This window comes from Oncorhynchus masou, chromosome 27, assembly GCF_036934945.1.
Source record: "Oncorhynchus masou masou isolate Uvic2021 chromosome 27, UVic_Omas_1.1, whole genome shotgun sequence".
NCBI lineage: Eukaryota > Metazoa > Chordata > Actinopteri > Salmoniformes > Salmonidae > Oncorhynchus > Oncorhynchus masou.
In genome coordinates this window covers 24,207,098-24,228,143 of record NC_088238.1, presented here as the reverse complement: position 1 = coordinate 24,228,143, position 21,046 = coordinate 24,207,098, and the positions used below count along the sequence as shown (strand labels likewise).

The 21,046-nt window shown below is 43.7% G+C and overlaps 1 protein-coding gene across 4 annotated transcripts; it reads right to left on the bottom strand.

The window, feature by feature from the left end:
• Window positions 1-179: 179 nt before the first annotated feature.
• LOC135515858 (transcription factor ETV6-like) lies at window positions 180-19,786 on the bottom strand. Of its 4 annotated transcripts, none has more exons than XM_064939647.1 (8): window positions 19,439-19,786; window positions 17,679-17,808; window positions 5,135-5,299; window positions 3,841-3,975; window positions 1,324-1,899; window positions 1,045-1,187; window positions 835-935; window positions 180-720 (listed from the first exon to the last, which is right to left on the bottom strand). In XM_064939647.1, exons 1-8 carry the CDS (start codon window positions 19,469-19,471, stop codon window positions 618-620), a joined length of 1,386 nt encoding a protein of 461 aa, XP_064795719.1. In that variant the 5' UTR covers window positions 19,472-19,786; the 3' UTR covers window positions 180-617. The 4 variants fall into 4 exon arrangements, with proteins under 4 accessions (XP_064795719.1, XP_064795718.1, XP_064795720.1 ...); XM_064939646.1 differs by having other exon boundaries at window positions 17,679-17,811; window positions 19,439-19,785; XM_064939648.1 differs by lacking the exon at window positions 19,439-19,786 and adding an exon at window positions 19,280-19,421 and having other exon boundaries at window positions 17,679-17,811.
• Between the last annotated feature and the right edge of the window lie 1,260 nt (window positions 19,787-21,046).

The window sequence follows — 21,046 nt, the reverse complement described above, 5'->3', positions numbered from 1 at the left end:
GCTTCAGAATAAGCTCCAAACTTCACGTTGGCAGTAAAAAATATATATATATAAAACAAATTTTAAAAAATAACCATACATTTAGCCTACATATCACTTCAATCGTTTCAGGAATGATTGCTAGACTTAGGCTTCAAGCAATAAGGTCAGATGCATTTTTAAGAGATCAGCCATACAAATTGATCAAAAAGATTTATTCTGTGGTGAAAACGTTCCTGCTACACACCCCCTCCCATTAGTTGCACAAATTGCAACATTTTCTTATAGTTAATGCACACATGGGGAAGAAAAATCAACAATGTATGACATGACAAGCATGAAATGATTGATTTGCTGTGGCAGTTCAGGGAAAAGGAATGTCTTATGAGATATACTTTTCACCAGGTCCTTTGAACTCCTTGCATTAAGACAGAAAACAACTGATAAGATTTGTCTGGAAAGAAAATCTTAAAGTTTTAAAAGGCAATCTAGAGACGTCACCATCAAGTTCCTCTGAGTTTTGGATAGAGTGAATGTCCAGGCGCTCTTGGTGTGAAACGATTGTTCGAGCAGCTTTCTGAAAGGCATCAGTGGCTGTAGTAGTTCATCGCTTTAGTGGACTCCATTTCCCAGAGGCCTCAGCATTCCTCTTTGATGTAGATTTGATCGTCTGTGTCCGACTCTATGTGCTCCAGCCTGTCAGTTTGTCCACTCATAATCTCATCTGGGGTTTTCATGAACCTGAACCACACATACACAGTGGTTAATTATTAGTTAACTCAAACTGGACAAGTGTATATACATTTTTTTTTAAACTTCAAATAGATATTGGGTTTTAACTAAACCCTACCATACCTGAATAAGAGTCTTTGTCCTGGCTCTTTCCTGATAATGTTCAGTTTGTAGTAGTGTCTCAGTGCTCGTGACATCTTCTCGTACGTCATATTGGTCCTGTTCTGTTACAACCAATAGAACAAGATAGAATGTTAACACAGAACTTTAAGAAAACCAGCACTGCGGGAAAATGCTATTTCCAATCAAACACTGGGAGGTGGACCTCGTTACCTTGTGGTTCCCCCACAGGCGAGCCAGGCCGTTGGGGTCCATGATGCGGAAGACTTTGGTCTCTGTGTCCTCCCAGCGGATGTAGTTCTCGTACCGGCTGTCTGAGAGGAGCTGGTAGACGTAGTCCCACAGCAGCCTGCAGTCTGGGAACACAAACACGTCAGAGGTGATACATTTCAGACAGTACCTGTTAACTTCAACTTTAGCCACACTTCCTCCAGAGTTGGTTGAAGCCGTGAACACCACCCTCTAAGATTAATCTTTAGGAGCGTTAGTTACCTGCTATCCGTCCAATGGGCATTGCCTGTTCCTCTGGTGGCGAGACGGGCACAATGACGTGGTGGTTCCTGTAGAGCGACTCCTCCTGCTGATGTAGAGCGTGCTGCTGGTGGTGGGCCAGTGCCAGCTGGATGTGGCCCTTCCCCTCACGGCCATTTTCATGGGGGGCCTGAAGTGGTGGCCCCCCACGACCGTGCCTGAAGTCTCCAGCGACACCTCCTCTCCCTGGGCTAAGCAGCAGGGGGTGCATGATGGCGCTTGGCATGAGCTGGATGACACGAGGGGGTGCAGCGTCCTGGCACCCGGGGCTGCCTGGGCAGGGGGCTTCGCGGGGCGTGGCACAGCGGCCGTTAGGGGCAGCCGGGGACACCGACAGAGTGTACAAGTCCTCGGGCAGGTGGTGGTTGCTGTCGGGCAGCTGGGAGGACGTCTGGAGGTGGTCCTCGGCACCAGGGCGTGGGTAGTTGGGGTCCAGGGGGGAGAGGCGGGGAGGCGAGCGGGAGCGGTGTCGGAGCTCAATGGTGGGTGGGTGCTGGGGTTGGGGCTCTGTACCACGTGGTGTTCGCCGTACCGTTTCTGCATAAAGGGGAAAGGAGGATACCTAGTCAGTTGTACAACTGAATGCCTTCATGTCTTCCGCATTTAACCTAACCCCCCCCGAATCAGACAGGGGCTGCCTTAATCGACATTCACGGCGCTCTGGGAACTGTGGGTTAACTGCCTTGCTCAGGCGCAGAATGACAGATTTTACCTTGTCAGCTCGGGGATTCGATCCAGCACCCTTTCGGTTACTGGCCCAACGCTCTAACCGCTAGGCTACCTGCAGCCCCTAGGATATATGTTTCCAACATATTTACATGATGTCCAGTAGATGTCACTACACACATTTACAAACTTCATCATGTTTCAATGTATGTGGGTGGTAGATTATTAGTGATGATTGGTTTGGACTGCCCTCTACTGGGTAGAACATTACAACATGTTGAGTACACATTTACTTAGTGTTAGCATGTGAATAGCTAGCATGCTTTGCCTCTAAGCAAGAAAGAAATATCTTTGCTTCTGCATACCAAAACTAGCATACCGAACAACAAGGAAGTCCTGAGCATCTGAATCATCTAACCCAATCACTTCCCCTATAAAACAAGTAGAGATGAGGAACTGTAGATAATCAACTCCTAGACCAAAGGTTGTTTAAATATAGAAGCATTTCCTTGTGGAGCAGGTTTCAATGTCAACACCTCTCCTCTCTCCTCCCATTTCATTCTAACCATTCCAGTGAAGGAGTCCAAAGTGTAGCACAAAGAAGGTGAAGTCCTTCCTCTTTTCAGGTGGATACTAAAAAGAGACTTAAACACCTCTCTCTAGAGTCTATAGTAGATCACTGCACCACTTGTTACTTTTGTCAGATTCACTTAAAGCATACTTGTGATGCTTTCTTGCAATTGTATTGCTACATGACCAACTGATTTTCTCTGATCATGTGTAATTAAATACTTGAATTGAAGCAACTGTATAAGATTGTTGAGTAACTCCTGTGAAACCGAAGTCAGATCAGTTGGGTTCTTCAGGGGAAATTACTCACGACAAATTCCCCTAGACAAGAACAGAATTGTGAAATCCTTCTAGCAGAAAAGTTGGATGAATAATAAAATAATATTGTCAGAAAAGTGATGTTCAATATTCCACTCCATAATGGGCCTCAAATGTTGTCCTTCCCCCCCATAGGCTAATAAGTTGATTTCATATTGGTCTGAGAAATGCTTTCCAATTGGACTGGCTTTCCAAGATCATGTTACAATAATGAACAGCCATCCTAAGGATATTGAACTCAATGCCCCCCCCCCCCCCCCATTCAATGCTCTCCTGTAATCACCTCTCTCTATTCTTCCTTTTTATTTATCTGTTATTTTACAAGGTACGTTGACTGAGAACACATTCTCATTTGCAGCAACAACCTGGGGAATAGTTACAGGGGAGAGGAGGGGGATGAATGAGCCAATTGTAAACTGGGGATTATTAGGTGACCGTGATGGTTTGATGGCCAGATTGGGAATTTAGCCAGGACACCGGGGTTAACACCCCTACTCTTACGATAAGTGCCATGGGATCTTTAATGACCGCAGAGAGTCAGGACACCTGTTTAACGTCCCATCCGAAAGACAGTACCCTACACAGGGCAGTGTCCCCAATCACAGGCCTGGGGCATTGGGATATTTTTTAGACCAGAGGAAAGAGTGCCTCCTACTGACCCTCCAACACCACTTCCAGCAGCATCTGGTCTCCCATCCAGGGACTGACCAGGACCAACCCTGCTTAGCTTCAGAAGCAAGCCAGCAGTTGTATTCAGGTTGGTATGCTGCTTCCTTCAGTAAGTGCAATCTCAAGAACATCATCAGGCTGGTGTTCAGTAGGGAGAGTGAAATGTAATGTATAACCTGAACTTGTCTGAACACAGATTTACATTTGCCATTACAAAGCCTTTTGCTACAGTGTGCCCTAACGAACATCACTGACCTTCCAGTTTGTGGTGCTGGAGAGCTCCCTCTGGCAGAGGGTGGAAGGAGTTGCCGGGGAAGTAGGCGGAGGGGTAGGAGGCGTGCGGCTTCCTCTGCTTCAGAATGTGCTGCAGCAGCTCGTACAGGACGTCCCCTGCAGGATACACAGGTCAGTGGTTACAGGTCAGATGTTACCGTATGAGCCCCTCCAATGGTGCACCCCATAGACAGGGCAGCAGCTGTCAATCAATGTCATCAAAAGGATCAGGCTCCGACCAGAGATCTATACTGGAGTTTAAAAACATGGTCTGGACCAAACAGATGGTAAATGAGGCCAACAGACCAAGAAAAGAGTCATAGTGTTGCTAATGAGTCAGCCTTCCAAGAGGCAGTTCAAGACTAGATATTATTGCCTGGCAACTTCCATACCTCATCTGTTCTCCTACAAAGCAGCCTACTTGAGGTGGTCATGGACGTGACAGAATCCTAATGGCAAGTCTAGTCGTAAACCAACCATGTGACTCACTTTGTAGCACCTCCAAGATTCCTGTGCTAAGGCACGGTTGATTGTGTCAGACAATATGAACAAAAGCTTGTAGTATCTTCTACAACAGAGATGGCATTAGCATAACATGGTTTATGCTCAATGTGTAAACAATTGCATTATTAGGCCACCCTGAAAGATGTAACTCGCTACCTGTATATGAAGGGCTCTGAGAAAGTATTTCCCTCAAAGAGAATCAATAGAATGGAGGGAGTTTTTTCACTTCAATTTGCGAGGCTTCCCGTCAGATCATCAAGGAAATAGTTCTCATAAAGGAAGTGAAGACGCCACAGGCACACACACTTGCACACATAAACCCCTTTCAGTTCTCACTTTCTGGCCCTGCTGTTTAACACGGCACTGCAGGGGAAATTCCTGGTGTTAGCAGGTGACGGTTGAGTTTGGTTTGCACTTCCTGATCGGCCGTTTACCCAATCAGTCTCCTACTGCCTGCCCCCAACAACAAAGACAGACCGCAACGCCACTAAGGAAGCTGCTGAGTCACCTGATATTGCTCTTCCGCTTGCTTTCTTCCAGCTGAGCAGATCTATCAACATATTTGACCAATATAGGCTAAAGGTCTAAGACACTCATTGTATGCTCAAGACACATGGCAATTCTCTTAGGTCAGTGTGCCATTTCTCCAAAGTCATTCCCCCTTCAAAATTCATCATTGTTAAACATGAGCATGTTGTTAGAAAAAAATGTGTTCTAATAACATAGCAACCATTTGAATGAATAAGGGCAGAGGCGTGGGAGGTGGGCGTACCGGAGTGGGGCGACCGGTAGCGGAAGTCCTCCTTGGTGAGGAGGAGCAGGGCCTTGCCGTTCATCTGGAAGCTGCCACTGGTGTTGGGACGCAGGGCAAACTCCCTCTCGGCCCAGCGCAACCACTGGCCCACGTCCTCCCTGCTCCAGAACACCGGCTGCAGGCCTGGGGGTGGAGGGAGCGAGGGGGGAGAGGAGGGAAATGAGAAGAAAGTGTTGGGGAGGAGGAGGACCGGGGGGAAGTAAAGGAAGGAGAAGAGGGAGCGAGGGAGGAAGGAGACAGAGGTGGCAGTAAAAAGGGAAATGAGGGAAGGAGATCAAAGTAAGAGGGATTGATTTGAAGATTAGCGGAGAGGGGAGGGAAGAGAAGGGGGGAGGGTATGTGGGGAGATAAGCAGAGTGCAGGAATGGAGGAGGTGTCGAATAAGAGTTAACTTCAGTCAGGCGTACTCACATACAGTATGTTCATTTCACATTTGCTTCATGTTTGTCAGTACTTGTGAGTTAACCTTGGTAGATTGCAAAGGAAAATCTGTGGCTTTTCTCAGTCAGTCTAAAAAGGTAGATTAGTCTGATACACATGTATTTATACACTAACACATAGTGAATAAATGGCAAGGACACACTGAGGAATACCAAAGGAAACAGCGCTGACGTTTTTCACCCTGCAGGCTCCGAAATATTTCTTTCGCTGCCGTGGGAACTTACGAGAGCGAAACATCTGCACTGATGGATTCGCCCAAACGCATTGGTGACTGACTGCAATGAGCAGGAGCCCAGGAACCAACACTCACCACAAATGTGTGTCCGACACCATTACTTTGAAAATTATAAACGTGTTCCTTGTAACCTAAACAATAACAATGTGGTTGATTTAAACCTGGGAGGTGCATTCCATTCATTCATTTAGGAAATTGACATCATAAAAAAATATATATATAAAATAAAATAACATTACATTTTTCGTTAAACCCCAACCACATGGACAATACAATAGTATTCAAAGGGAAAACAATGGTGTGGGTGAGTGCGGGAATCAGAGAGCAGTGGATGTCTAGCAAGTAAACCGCATGTAATTCATATCAGCTAGAAAGCCTTACAATGGGTTTATACGGCATATGCGTGAAGTCGTATTGTTTTTCCAGTCTTGATCATCATATTGCAATGAGAGTACTAGATGTTTAGCACATAAATCATTGACAGAAAAGTCATTGTTGTTTGTCAGGAACTGTTTCTTTGTCTGTAGCAGGAGGGTATCTCTCCAGGAACAGCATTGGAGAGCCCTGATCTAGATGACTTCATTGGGTACTGGGTGGCCTATATTTACATTCATACTAGGCTCTAACCTTTAACCTGTGAACAGATTTACAGTATCGCTGTGCTTCACCTCACACACACACACACACACCAAACCACCAGAGTAGCATCCATCACGCGTACACCAGACAAAGGGCAGCAGTTTCTACGTCTCACTTATCACCAGGCCTCAAACACTTCCTCTTGGAATGGGACAGCTGTTATCTTTGGCCAGCGGCGCGCGCAATGTCACTGTCACAGGAGTAATTGGAACCCGTGCTCGGTTTCAGAGTGATCCCCCCCCCCACCCGTCAAACAAAGGACGTTTTATACAGGGAACAATCAATATAAAAAGAAACGTCTCGTAGACTGCCAGTTTCCCATTTCCCTTCCATATTCAGATAGAGAGAAGAGACATCGTCAGGGCTTGTGGTAGACTTGTGAAGGGAAGTTCATCTAGAATATAGCGGATGGACATAACTATATAGCCAGTGAAGAACCTGATGTGTAATGGAATGTGTTATGTGGCCCATTCCATCACTACACCGGGTCTACTTACATAATCTCCACAAACAGTCAAGCCAGAACCAGTCTGTGAAAAATACTACAGATTGTCACAGGGGCCATGCATCTGGTTGAGCTGGATTTTCAATCAGGGGCCAATTGGCCCCGATGGGTCACATATGACAAGTAAAGAGCCCTTTTATGAGTAAAGGTGTAAATCATACAGTTGGATACCGGTGTTCAAGAATAACATGAGGACTACAGCCCATTGTATGTCGGGATTTTAGAATGACCCAATGAAATATGTTTTCACATCCTTTCAATCTAGATTTATTTTTCTAATGACAGCTCTAGATTTTAGATTGAACAACCGAACAATGCCATTGACTGCCATGGTGAGAACAAACACCATCAGTAAGTTACCGGTAGCACCTAACAAGAGAACATATCTAATTACCATATGCTTAGCATCCACCAGCTGTGTCGCCTACGGGTGACCCCTTAATCACGTGACCTTAGTGATGCGTACAGCATGCAGGGAGGACCTGGTTGTGAGGTCACTGCAGTGGTATGTTCTCTCCAGGGCTGGATTGAGAGAGGGGAAAGAGAGAGCAAAAGAGGGAAGGCACAACGCTGCCAAAACTCCTCTGAGATCCGGCCTGCCGGACCAAGCCATCTGCACAGGGCCCAGCGGAGGAAGGAGTGGGGGAGGGAGGCCCAAACAAACGTGTCCCACAACACACTTGGGCAGGAAGCGATCCAGCATGGGCTCAGTTTCAGCACAGGAAACTTCCTGCGGTAAGGTTAGGGAGCAACGCTGTGAGGTTTATCAACAGTCAGCAGCAAAGTAGAGAGCAGAGAGAGAGAGAAAAGGATAGAGCAGGGAGGGGAGGATAGAGATAGTGATGGGAACCAGAAACAATAACGGAGAAGTGGTAGAAAAAAGAAGACCAACAGGAAGAGAAACGGATATTAAGAGTCAGCAGACACACACACACACACACACACACACACACACACACACACAGAGCGAGACAAGCTGAGGCATCCAGAAAAAGAGCGGGAGGAAAGAGAGAGTGACAGTGCCTCTTTGACTAGCCCTACATCTTACTCTGTCCCTCACAGGCTCAGAAAAGTTTCCATTTTTGCCCAATCCTGTTCACATTCCAGTTGTGTAAGAACCTGCAGATTTATTGTTTCAGTGTTCATGACCAAATCAATTTCAGCCCCCGCTCTCGTTTCACCATCCGTGTCTTTGTTGGACACCATCTCGGGTTTCTGGTGTGCAGTCTGTTTGTGTATGGGATGAAACACTCTCGAACACGACCGGCGAATCCACCCGAAAGGCCCTTGACTAAACCGTGGGCTACTAATCCTCTCTGATGACACATAATTTTCACTCTGTGGATTTGCAGGCCCCCGCACGCGCACACACACACACACACACACACACACAGTGATGCACGCTGTTGCCGGGGCAACTCGTAAGCGCATGGGATGAATGAAGGAGAGAACGGATGAGATCACTGGTATCTTGTTTCGTTGTTACCCTCCACAACCCCCCAACCTAACTCCTCTCTCGGCAAAACAGAACATTCAGGGGAAATATGTGTCCATTGTGTAGACCGCTAAAGGTCTGACCAGTAGTGTGTGTGTACAGTTTTACCTGGAATGAATAACAAAATATGTTTTGTGCATGTACATGCTGTACTGTAAATGCTATAGAAGTTTGCAAATGCTTTTGACAGCTCAGGACTTTGGTCAAAACAGCAAGTATGTTTCCTCTCTCTAGTCATTCACCTCTTGAATGAGAGGCGGATATTGCTCTTTCATTCTTGATTGAAAATAGCTTTTCATCATGCAGAGTCGGAGGAAAAGGGAGGCCTTTTGACCTTGTGAGTCAGACATGGAGGGTGACACCTTACACATTTCCCCTACTCACACCCTCTCTTCTCTCACTCTCCCTGCTTCTGTCCCTCACTTCATCCCCTCCTTTCTTTCTCTCGCTCCAGGTCAATATGCAAACAACATACTTCACCTCATCAGGAACTGTGTGTTCCAAATCCAGCCAGATTGGACTTCATCCAGTCAAAACAAGCGTAAAAACAGATTACCAATCAAACGCTCAGTTATTGGGCAGGAAGTTGCGCAACCTGTTTGATAGTATGTTGCGCATTGGGGGCAAGCTGGCTCATGTACTGTAGTTTGTTTTCAATAGAATCCATGAAGGCGGGAACCTATTTATGCTTTTTTTATGAGAGAAGGCCAACCCTCTTTTAGAAAATGCAGGAACGAGTAGTACTGTACTAATGCTGTACCTCATAAGCTACACTTGTGAATTTTAAAATGCACACCTACCAGCTACCATGCTTTCCTTCTCTTTGGGTAAACAGACCACTGAACATGTACATGCTAGATAGAGGTTATTGTTCAAACAGACAAAACAGGGCCCAGCTATGCCCTTGAATGTTTCAACTGACTGCTTTTTAAAATCTTATTGCGGACACTGGTTCTCAAATGTGAGCTTAGAGCCATAGAATAACAACCAAGAAATTAGAATAAATACAATGTTTCACGTTAACAGACCCTTACAGGATTGAAGGTCACACACGCACATACAGTTGAAGTCAGAAGTTTACATACACTTAGGTTGGAGTCATTGAAACTTGTTTTTCAACCACTCCACAAATGTCTTGTTAACAAACTATTGTTTTGGAAAGTCGGTTAGGACATCTACTTTGTGCATGACACAAGTAATTTTTTCCAACAATTGTTTACTGACAGATTACTTCAATTATAATTCACTGTATCACAATTCCAGTGGTTCAGAAGTTTACATACACTAAGTTGACTGTGCCTTTCAACAGCTTGGAAAATTCCAGAAAATAATGTCATGGCTTTAGAAGCTTCTGATAGGCTAATTGACATTACTTGAGTCAATGGAGGTGTACCTGTGGATGTATTTCAAGGCCTACCTTCAAACTCAGTTCCTCTTTGCTTGACATCATGGGAAAATCAAAAGAAATTAGCCAAGACCTCAGAAAAAAAATGTAGACCTCCACAAGTCTGGTTCATCCTTGGGAGCAATTTCCAAACGCCTGAAGGTACCACATTCATCTGTACAAATAGTACGCAAGTATAAACACCATGGGGCCACGCAGCCGTCACACCGCTCAGATTAACGTACTTTGGTGTGAAACGTGCAAATCAATCCCAGAACAACAGCAAAGGACCTTGTGAAGATGCTGGAGGAAACGGGTACAAAAGTATTTATATCCACAGTAAAATGAGTCCTATATCGACATAACCTGAAAGGCCGCTCAACATGGAGGAAGCCACTGCTCCAAAAACCACCATAAAAAAAGCCAGAATACGGTTTGCAACTGCACATGGGGACAAAGATCGTGCTTTTGAGAAATGTCCTCTGGTCTAATGAAACAAAAATAGAACTGTTTGGCCGTCATGACCCTCGTTATGTTTGGAGGAAGAAGGGGGAGGCTTGCAAGCCGAAGAACACCATCCCGACCGTGAAGCACGGGGATGGCAGCATCATGTTGTGGGGGTACTTTGCTGCAGGAGGGACTGGTGCACTTCACAAAATAGATGACATCATGAGGTAGGAATATTATGTGGATATATTGAAGCAACCAACATCAAGACAGTCAAGAAGTTAAAGCTTGGTTGCAAATATGTCTTCCAAATGGACAATGACCCCAAGCATACTTTCTAGGTTGTGGCAAAATGGCTTAAGGACAACAAAGTAGACGTCGACCAATTAATCGGAATGGCCGATTAATTAGGGCCGATTTCAAGTTTTTGGACACCGACTGTGGCCGATTACATTGCACTCCATGAGGAGACTGCGTGGCAGTCTGCGTGCAGCAAGGAGCCACGGTAAGGTGCTAGCTAGCATTAAACTTATCTTATAAAAAACAAATCTTAACATCATCACTAGTTAACTACACATGGTTGATGATATTACTAGTTTATCTAGCTTGTCCTGCGTTGCCTATTAATGTATCATTGAATCACAACCTACTTCGCCAAATGGGTGATTTAACAAGCGCGTTCGCAAAAAAAAGCACAGTCGTTGCACCAACGTGTACCTAACCATAAACATCAATGCTTTTCTTAAAATCAATACACAAGTCTATATTTTAAACCTGCATATTTAGTTAATATTGCCTGCTAACATTAATTTATTTTAACTAGGGGAATTGTCACTTCTCTTGCGTTCTGTGCAAGCAGAGTCAGGGTATATGCAGCAGTTTGGGCTGCCTGGATCGTTGGGAACTGTGTGAAGACCATTTATTCCTAACAGAGACAGTAATTCAATTTACCAGAATTGTACAGAATTATGACATAACATTGAAGGTTGTGCAATGTAACAGCAATATTTAGACTTAGGGATGCCACCCGTTAGATAAAATACGGAACGGTTCCATATTTTCACTGAAAGAATAAACATTTTGTTTTCGAAATGATAGTTTACGGATTTGACCATATTAATGACCTAAGGCTCGTATTTCTGTGTGTTATTATATCATAATTAAGTCTATGATTTGATAGAGCAGTCTGACTGAGCGGTGGTAGGCAGCAGCAGGCTTGTAAGCATTCATTCAAACAGCACTTTTGTGTGTTTGCCAGCAGCTCTTCGCTGTGCTTCAAGCATTGTGCTGTTTATGACTTCAAGCCCATCAACTCATAAGATTAGGCTGGCAATACTAAGGTACCTATTAGAACATCCAATAGTCAAAGGTATATGAAATACAAAATGGTAGAGAGAGAAATAGTCCTATAATAACTACAACCTAAACGTATAACCTGGGAATATTGACGACTCATGTTAAAAGGAACCACCAGCTTTCATATGTTCTGAGCAAGGAACTTAAACGTTAGCTTTTTAACCTCTACAACAAAGTCAAGGTATTGGAGTGGCCATCACAAAGCACTGACCTCAATCCTATAGAAAATTTGTGGGCAGAACTGAAAACGCATGTGCGAGCAAGGAGGCCTACAAACCTGAATCAGTTACACCAGCTCTTCAGGAGGAATGGGCCAAAATTCACCCAACTTATTGCGGGAAGCTTGTGGAAGGCTCCCCGAAACATTTGACTCAAGTCAAACAATTTAAAGGCAATGCTACCAAATACTAATTGAGTGTATGTATGTATGTATGTATGTATGTATGTATGTATGTAAACTTCTGGGAATGTGATGTAAGAAATAAAAGCTGAAATAAATCACTCTACTATTATTCTGAAATTTCACATTCTTAAAATAAAGTGGTGATCCTAACTGACCTAAAACAGGGAATTCTTACAAGGATTAAATGTCAGGAATTGTGAAAAACTGAGTTTAAATGCATTTGGCTAAGATGTATGTAAACTTCCAACTTCAACTGTATGTATGCATGTATACACACATACATGCATACACACATACATGCATACAATGCTGCATACAAAATTATACAGATGTAATAGGAACATACATCAGCCCAGCTAGAGGTTTCAGAGATGTTCAAGTGAATAGCTGTTCTCAGTTTGACCTCATTGTTCAATCCAGAATTATTCTGTATTAAACCACAATGTCATGGAAATTAGCATGTCATCTATGCTAATGAAATCTGCAGTAGACTCTTCATTTAAAAAAAGGCAACTGCCCCTTAGGCCGTTTAAATCAAAGTTGGTTATATGTGGCATCGATATGAGTTAGAAACATGAATTCTAGGGTCAAAAATATCTACAATGTGTAAATACGATAATTTTGGTCATGAAGTCAGTCTCATCCAAAACAGTGTTCTGTAAAATAGTTTGTTGCGACTTACTGGGGGGTTGGGTATGGATTACAATCATCATGGCCACTAACACGAGAGGAGCAGCTGTACTGATTGCGCTCCATCAACTGCACGCGCTCTATCCAATCATAGCAGCCAGAACCTCCAGACAGTGAAACAGATCTGCCCATTACACAGCGCCTCTGACTTGTTTTCATAAGACAACTGATTCGCCAATGTTACATTGAAATAACCCTTGACCCTAAGCCCTCTATGGAGTGGCCACTTCCTGATGTTTGATAGTGTCAATCACTCAAGTCAGCCACTTTTTTCAGCAAAATGAGTATTGAGATCAGAGACCACTTTTCAATATTCTGAAACCCACCTTGTGTCCCCCAGCGACCTGTTTTGTAACACAATTCCCTATTAAACACTGCCAGACAGTATCTATTACCAGAATGTGAGTCTGAGAAAGTAAAAAAATATTTAAAAAAAATAACAGCACCGAAGCACACAACTCTCCACTGACTTGATAAGCAGTCTAGCTTCCACTTGCTAGCTTCATTGACAAACAGAGTTAGCAAGTGATTTTGTACACTGATAAACAGTATGTTGCTTGTGCTTTCTTTATAATAATTTGACAGCTTGCAGATGATATTGTAAAAATATTGTTCTCAGAAATCAGTACTGAGCGCGGAGTCAGACTTTCCCGGCTCGATAGACTGTATGCAGTGCACAGACTAGTTTTTCATGCAAATGTTTTTACTTTTTATTTAAGAATTACTGCACCAAACACCTTAGCTAGAAGCTAGATGTAAAATTGCGTGACTAAGACCTCTGCAAAACTGTCTAAATGAATTAACATTTTGAGGAAATAGTTGTTGTTGCAACAGTGACTCAGGAGGGACAAACACCTGCCAAGGTACAATAGACCCATTTCTGTGTTGCAAACATTGCCTCACGAGGGCGATACACACAAGTTGGTGGAAGAACACGGGGGAGTTCTTATAGAACGCCAGCAAAAAAAAGCCTCTATATTTACATGTTGCTTTTGATAGCATTTCACACTACTTTTGGATTATAATTTGATTAAAGGCTCATATGATTGTTTGTCATCATCACAAATCAACTGCATTTTACTTTTTTTTTTTTTTAAACACTTCAACCAGTAAAATGGCTCTTTGGCTAGCTTTTGCTACAGACTATGTCAATGAGCGTTAGCATTCTAGCTAACAAATGCGGCATCCAAAATTCTTATTTTGCAAAGATCACAACCAAATATAATCTTAGCGACTGTTCAAGCTATAATCAAAACATCATTGTAAGTGTATGAGAACCACAAAAAGTTATTTTGTTTAGAAGTAATAACATCTAAATCTAGGCTGTTGAATGGGCACAGATGGCAATGGCTTTCTTACTGCAGCCAAGAGCCCCGTGCCTCGGTCAGTGTGTCGTGTACTGGAAAGGGTCTATATACAAACATAACACACCCACATCAAACCACACCCCGAAGACAACTCTGGTTTGGCTTCAGTCATGGTCTCCATTGAGCAACCGTCAAAACAAAGCCAAAGGAAGTGCAGTCGCCCTTTAAAGGGAGAATGGGTAGCATCCGCAACATAGCTATGTCTTTTAAGCATCAGTCTGTCTGGTGGGCTCAGTTTGCTCCCTGCCGGGTTTGGGGTGGGGAACTATGACCCCCACTTTCCTCCCAAACACCCTTCCTTCCATGATGGCATGTGGAGTGTTTCATACAGGAAGAGAAGGGGCTTCTCTCCACTTGGCTGTTGGCATGTGAGAACAGTTTCCCCTTTCAGAGGGAGAAAAGGGAACGAAGGGGGAAAAACAACATTTATTCAGGAAGCGCAGTCTGCCCACTCAGGAAATTCCTGAGGATGAGAACGGCTTCCAGGGGCAGGAAATTTCCCCTCTGAAAGGCACTGGGGTATACATAGTCACACACACACCCTTTGTATGTACTGCACCATTGATATGCACGCAAACATCTTTACATATACAGAAAAACTCCACAAACTAATATGCAGGCACACACACTGTACAATTACTCACAGAGTGACATGCGGACACACACACACCAACATGCCTGTGCACAAAGACATTCTCACACACACTCACACTCTCAGCCAGCCAGCCAGCCACACACACACAGTAGAACTCCAGCTGTGAGCAAAGCAAACACAATCTATTGAGAAAGGTTTACAAAGAAAAACAGCAGCAAGCCAAGTTTCCAAGAAGAGGCTTCATTCTCAGTCACCCAGCAAGTGATTTCTCATGCTCAATAAGCTTCCATGTTTAATGTAAACTGTACTCTCCATACACATTCCCATAGACACTCACTCCCTATTCTTTGAACTTGTCACTTTGCACAGGTGTCTCAATGTTACATCCCCATCAGTGCCCACCCGACTCGCTATGACGTCAGTAAATAGCGTGAATCCCTGACTTCAGTGAGCCTGAATGACACTGCTACACTTCTTAGTGTCTGCTAGGTGGGTGACCTTGAGGCTGACACATCACAAGTACACATGATGAATGTAATGGAATTGTGAATTGAAAAGTCATCCACTTCACTCAAGTGCTGACATCTAGTGCAACCAAACAGCAGAATTAATAGTGTTTTACAGCTGTGCTTATTTTCTTTTCATTTGCATGTTCTATAGTTCAACAATGAGACAACTAACAGAAAGGAAATTGGGAGGATTCATGAGAAAATCCACCAATGTGATGGAGAAATGTAACTAACTTCACCACTTCAAGAACATTCACCCAGACACACAGGGAGAGGCAAACCTGTCCCATTCAGAGTGGGGTGGTTTCTAACACTCCTGGCTAAAAGGGTTCAAAAGAAAAGAAGGCTTCTTTGAGTGTGGGTAGAAGGCTGCAACTCTCACCCTGATCTAATCCACTTCCTCCTCAGGAAATAGAGAAGGCGGATTTCTGCCCACACTGCAATCACCCCCCCCCCTCTATTTCATTCTTTCTTTCTCCCTGGACAAATTGGCTTTGAATGTGGACGGTTTGTCTCTCACAGTATGTGTGCCAGTTGGATCCAGCTGTGTGATGTGTTCGGAAGGGGAGCAAACGTGTTACAAGTTGTCTAAAAGATCATTGTCAGGAAGAGTGATGGCTTTGAGCCAAAGAAGGTTCCAATAAGAAGTTTGGGTACTGTAGGCCTACAGGTGAAGGGTAGTTTATATATTCAACAGAGTTAAAGACAGAGTCAACATGTAGAAGAGAGGGAAATCTTGCATAATCTAAAGATTCAAACAAAAAGTTGAATCGAAGCTCACAGTCTAGCAGACCACATTCACCACGTCCAGATAAACGGCCCTAACAGACAACCTCAGACCAAAACAGACATGTTAAACGTTCTTCCTTTTTCTATGACAATACAAAAGGGGAAGTAGAAATGGGGAATTTCCTCTATATGGTCCATGTGCATAGACACTACATGTCATTTCTTTTAGATATTGAGATTACCACAAAGTGTGTTAATATACTGGTCTAATTTATGAGTACTGCACCATATCTTTGCCAAACACACATCAACAAACCGCCAATATTTAGGTCAATTACCCTCAAAAGTTCCCACAACAACTCATTGGCACATACTGGTAGAATTAACGTTGTTTCCACATAGTTTTAATGAAATTGCGTTGAACCAACGTGGAATAGACGTTTAATTGACGGCTGTGCCCAGTGGGAAGATTTATATCCAAACTCACTGAAGAACTACAAAGATGAATCTCTCAAGTCCTAAAAGTCATACATGTTAAGAGGTACCTGGTTAAATATGAGTAGTTTTTCACACAGAGCAGGCCCAGTGACTCTACGACTCTATAAACACCCAGTCTATATCCTGGCCGTGATCCAACCCCGCCTGTTGTTTTATTGGGTCAGGCAGTAGCCGGTTGAGACCTGCCGTCAGCTCCACCAGACAGCACACGGTTGTCATGTTCCCTTCTCTCCTTGTCCCTCTTCCTTCCTCTCTTTTTTGAGGCCCTTGGTGATTTTACTGGTCTTAAAAAAAAAACATGGTTTCGACCAATGCTCTCACTTTTCCAACCATGTCAGATCAGTAAACACCTCAAATCGAAGTTTATTCGTCACGTGCACAGGATACAGCGGGTGTAAATGGTACAGTGAAATGCTTACATGTCGCTCTTCCTCATCAGTGCAGAATAATGTAAAGTAGCAAAGTAAATCAATATACGCATCTGCCCTCTCGATACAAATCAAATCCTCTCTTCCCCTTACCTCATATTTACAGTCATCTCCCTACTTTCCTTCTTGTCCGCCCTGTCCTATTCTATCCTGTAATACCTCACTGTCTCTCCCTAATTCTAGACTCTCCCCAGCCCAGCCCAGCCCATCTCCTACTTCCTCTCTTCTCCTACCTTTACATGTTATACTCCTCCATTACACTGGGCTATTATTCTGTGCTGTTCGCTATCCTCTTGTACTGAGCTATGTTGTATTGTGTGCTGTCCTTTAGTACCCTGAGGTGTTATTGTACTGAACCCTGCTGTACTGCTGTGTACTGAGTTGTGTTGGCTGTCACTGTCCTGCTGTGTTCTACTGTGTAGTGTTCCAGTACAGTGACTCTGCTATGGTCCAGGAAAGACGTCTTGTGTTGGTCCTTGACCCTGGGTCTGCTGCACCTCAGAGGAGGGACACATGAGTAGGTCGGTCTGTCCACATGGGGAGAATGATGCCCGTTGGAGTCATGACGTGACATGCAAGTAGCTAAAGTAAATCATGGCTTTCAATCTACCATTTTCTGAGGTCAAAAGCTCTCAAAACAAATGTTTATGGAATAAGGGAAATGCAGGCTGAAAACACCATTTTTGTTTTGTTGATTATGACTGTCATGTATTCTCTGTGTGTGCCTGTCATGAGTTGTGTGTGTGTTTGGCGTGTGTCTGCATGTTTGTGTGTGACTCACGCAGGTGCACGGGCAGCCTGGCAGGCTCGTCCTCCATTCGGCTGGCTGGCCTGGCTGTGGGAGCATGGACGGGGGAGGAAGTGGAGTTTGGCAGGGGGCTCGCGGAGGAAGGACTGAATGAGCTCCTCTCCTGCTATGAATAGATACACAGAGACACAAAGCATGCCTTAGTTACAAACCTCCCCGAAAACCATCTTTAAATCCAAACAGCCTGAGAATCACCACGCCGAGAAACTATAACACCATTTAAAGACATTCTTTATCTACGGGATGAGGTAGCCAATCTTTTTATTTATAAAAAGGTCAATGCAGCCAGTCACTAAACAGGAGGTTGAACTTACTGGTATTTGTGCACATTTACTTATACAATATGTAACCCGTCAACACGACAATGTATACATGTGCTGTTGTGTACAACGATATTCTAACATCATTAATTTGCCTCTTTCTACTCTGCACCTTCTATGGACAGCAACAGTTAACAGGTGAGTATGTATGGGCCAATCAGTGCTGCTGAATATGATGTTTATAGGCTCGTTTGCCAACAGCAACATCTTATAAAATGGATTGGTGATTCATCCAACCATTCAATCTAAAATGGCTAGTTCCTATTGGCTTACTGTACTAGGAACTCACTGTGGCATATGTAGCAATGAGCTTTTAATCTCATTTTATTATGCAGACCGCCCTACTCTTCAAGAATACTTTGTGTTTTCAGTAGCCTATAGCCAACAGTAACACACTATATCAAGTCTTACTTTTACAAGATTTCGCATTTGTACAGCCCAGATTTGACAAGGTTGTGTACGTTCAAAAAGGGGTTCAGGTACAGATGGGGCCAAGAAGGGAGCAAGAGACTGAGTTTCTGTGCGAGCGTGTGTGTTTAAGGGCATACATATAGCCTACATTATCTCTGCAAAACATTATAATTCCAAAATATCTTTAGGCCTACTCGTTTAGGCTGCATCCCAACAATATCAAATAGTTTCCTTGTCACTTAAAGATCCATCTTTAGACCATTATTGTAATGTAATAACATGATAAACAGCATGCATTTTTGCACTGGAACTGTTTTACATATTTTAGGCCTACAAATTTCAGGTTTACATATACAAAATGCATTGTATAGAAAATGAGTTACCTGTGTGTATGCTATATAATCGTGACAGATACATTTATATTCCCATTAATAGTTTCAACCTGTAACATTAATTGTAGGCTAATATGATCCATAAGGATAGTAACATTTCTGGTGGTTTTAAAACAAGACATATGGCGCGTTCAAAACAACTGGGAACTCGGAAATCTCCGACTTTAGCGCATTCAGGACAACTGTTAACTCAGAAAAAACGAGCTCCGACTGGGAAAAAAATCGTTTCATTGGTCATCCAACTCCGAATTCCAAGTCGGGAACGCGGGATTCTTTCTATAGCTCCGACCTGAAGATCACTGACGTCATGATTTGACCTCGTTTTTTCCCCCGAGTTCCCAGTTGTCTTGAAAGCACCAATAGCCTATGAAAATGAACGTCGTGACGAAAAACGTTTATCTCAGGTGTGCTGCGAAGTCGGTAAACTTGCGCACAGCATGGATGGACTTACCATGCGCTGATATAGTCTACAACAGAGCGACGAAACGTTCCCCTCAGCAACAGATGATTACCAACACATACGATGCAGTTGTCAACAACACGACTGCGTCAAGCGCATCTCACCCCGGGGTCCTAGAACTTGATTCTGTTTTATAAAATCAACAAATACCTTGGTTATGATCTGCGATGGGGATTCTGACATGTCTCGCTAAATTCAGGAAGTTCTCCTCTTCCCACTTTCCTTTTCCCGTTCTCCTCTTTGAAATAAACCAGAAAAAACACCCACACCCGACTCCCTGACTTGGAGGGTTTACGGGCCACGTAATAAATATATTTAAGGTTTGTTATCAATCCATTATATGACCATGTTCATCATAAACGCGTGAAAGTTCTTTGTTTTCTGTTGGTGCTGTGCTCTACATTTCGGCGACGCGTTGGTTAATTCTCTTCCTGGAAGACTGGACTAAAAGGCGGACATCTCCGTGGTGCTGCTCATTGACTTGGATGTGTAAACGGCGAAATGACGTGAATTCCCAGCATTGAGCCCAGCCCCCTTGTTGCAGAGGGTTTGATTGCAGCCTAGATAAAAAGGCGTTCCTTGTGTAGAATTATCTTATTGGCTTCCCGAGTTTCGTAGGGGTTTCTTATTCGGGAGAAAGATCTCCAAATTGTTCATTGCTAGAAAGAGACGCCTACGAGATCCAGGGAGCAAATTAAATAATAATATTCAGGAAACACACTTAAGTCTACCCTGCAGCCAGACTCTTCTGTAGCCACTACTCTCTTAAAGGGATACCCCATATCTGGATATTGCAGATTATATTTACACAGGGAAGGCCGAGTGTCTGCATGTTTTCGCTTCACCCTTGTACTTGAGTTGTTGGTTGTCTAGGTCTTAATTGAAAGGAAAAAACTCAAACCTGCAGACACTCGGCCCTCTGTGGAATGAGATGTCCATTCATTGCCATCAAAAGTGGGCCCAATAAAAATGTAAATTAGTGGCCCAGGGGCCACATAGGCCCCTCAAACTAAACTCGGGACCTCGAAGCCAGTTCCACTGCATTTTTTAATTTTTCCTCTCTAATCGGGACTGATTTAATTATCTTCCTGAAAGACTGCACTAAAAGGTGGACATCTCTGTGGTGCTGCTCATTGACTTTGATGTGTAAACGGCGAAATGACGTGAATTTCCAGCATTGAGTCCAGCCCCCTTGTTGCACAGGCCTAGTGTTGTGACCTAGTGGTTAGAGCGTTGGGCCAGTAACCAAAAGGTTGCTGGATCAAATCCATGAGCTGACAAGGTAAAAATCTGCTATTCTGCCCCTGAACAAGGCACTGCTCCCCGGTAGGTGGTCATTGTAAATAATAATGTGTTCTTAACTGACTTGCCGAGTTAAAAAAAATATTAAAAAACTAATTTAGACCTGGGAATTAATTACTAGGTGGAAAAAACCAGCAGACTGAAAACCAGAAGACTCCGAACCGCATAGGGTAAGAGTTGAGTACCATTGATGTAGGATATTATATGCTTAATATCGGCTAATTGGCCCTACTCTCCCTATGTGTACTTTTGCATGAAGCCCAAAACGGCACTCAATGGTACACTTACAACATAAGCCAGGCAACAGGGGCGATCCCACCTCTGCCACCAATGTAATATGAGAGGGTTTCAATCCTGCTGTGCAGCCGTGAGTGTAGTGTGTAACTCGCTGGCATATGGTAACAGCAGCACAATCACCAGTGGAGGCTGCTGAGGGGAGGACGGCTCATAATAATG

Excerpts from the sequence above, each read along its gene's own strand:
- LOC135515858 (XM_064939646.1), bottom strand. The coding sequence starts at position 19,471 with ATGTCAGAATCCCCATCGCAGATCATAACCAAG. Across the intron at positions 5,300-17,678 it reads CAGGCTGCCCGTGCACCTGC|GCCTGCAGCCGGTGTTCTGG; the intron begins GTGAGTCACACA and ends CTCCACCCCCAG. Across the intron at positions 1,188-1,323 it reads GCCCATTGGACGGATAGCAG|ACTGCAGGCTGCTGTGGGAC; the intron begins GTAACTAACGCT and ends TTGTGTTCCCAG.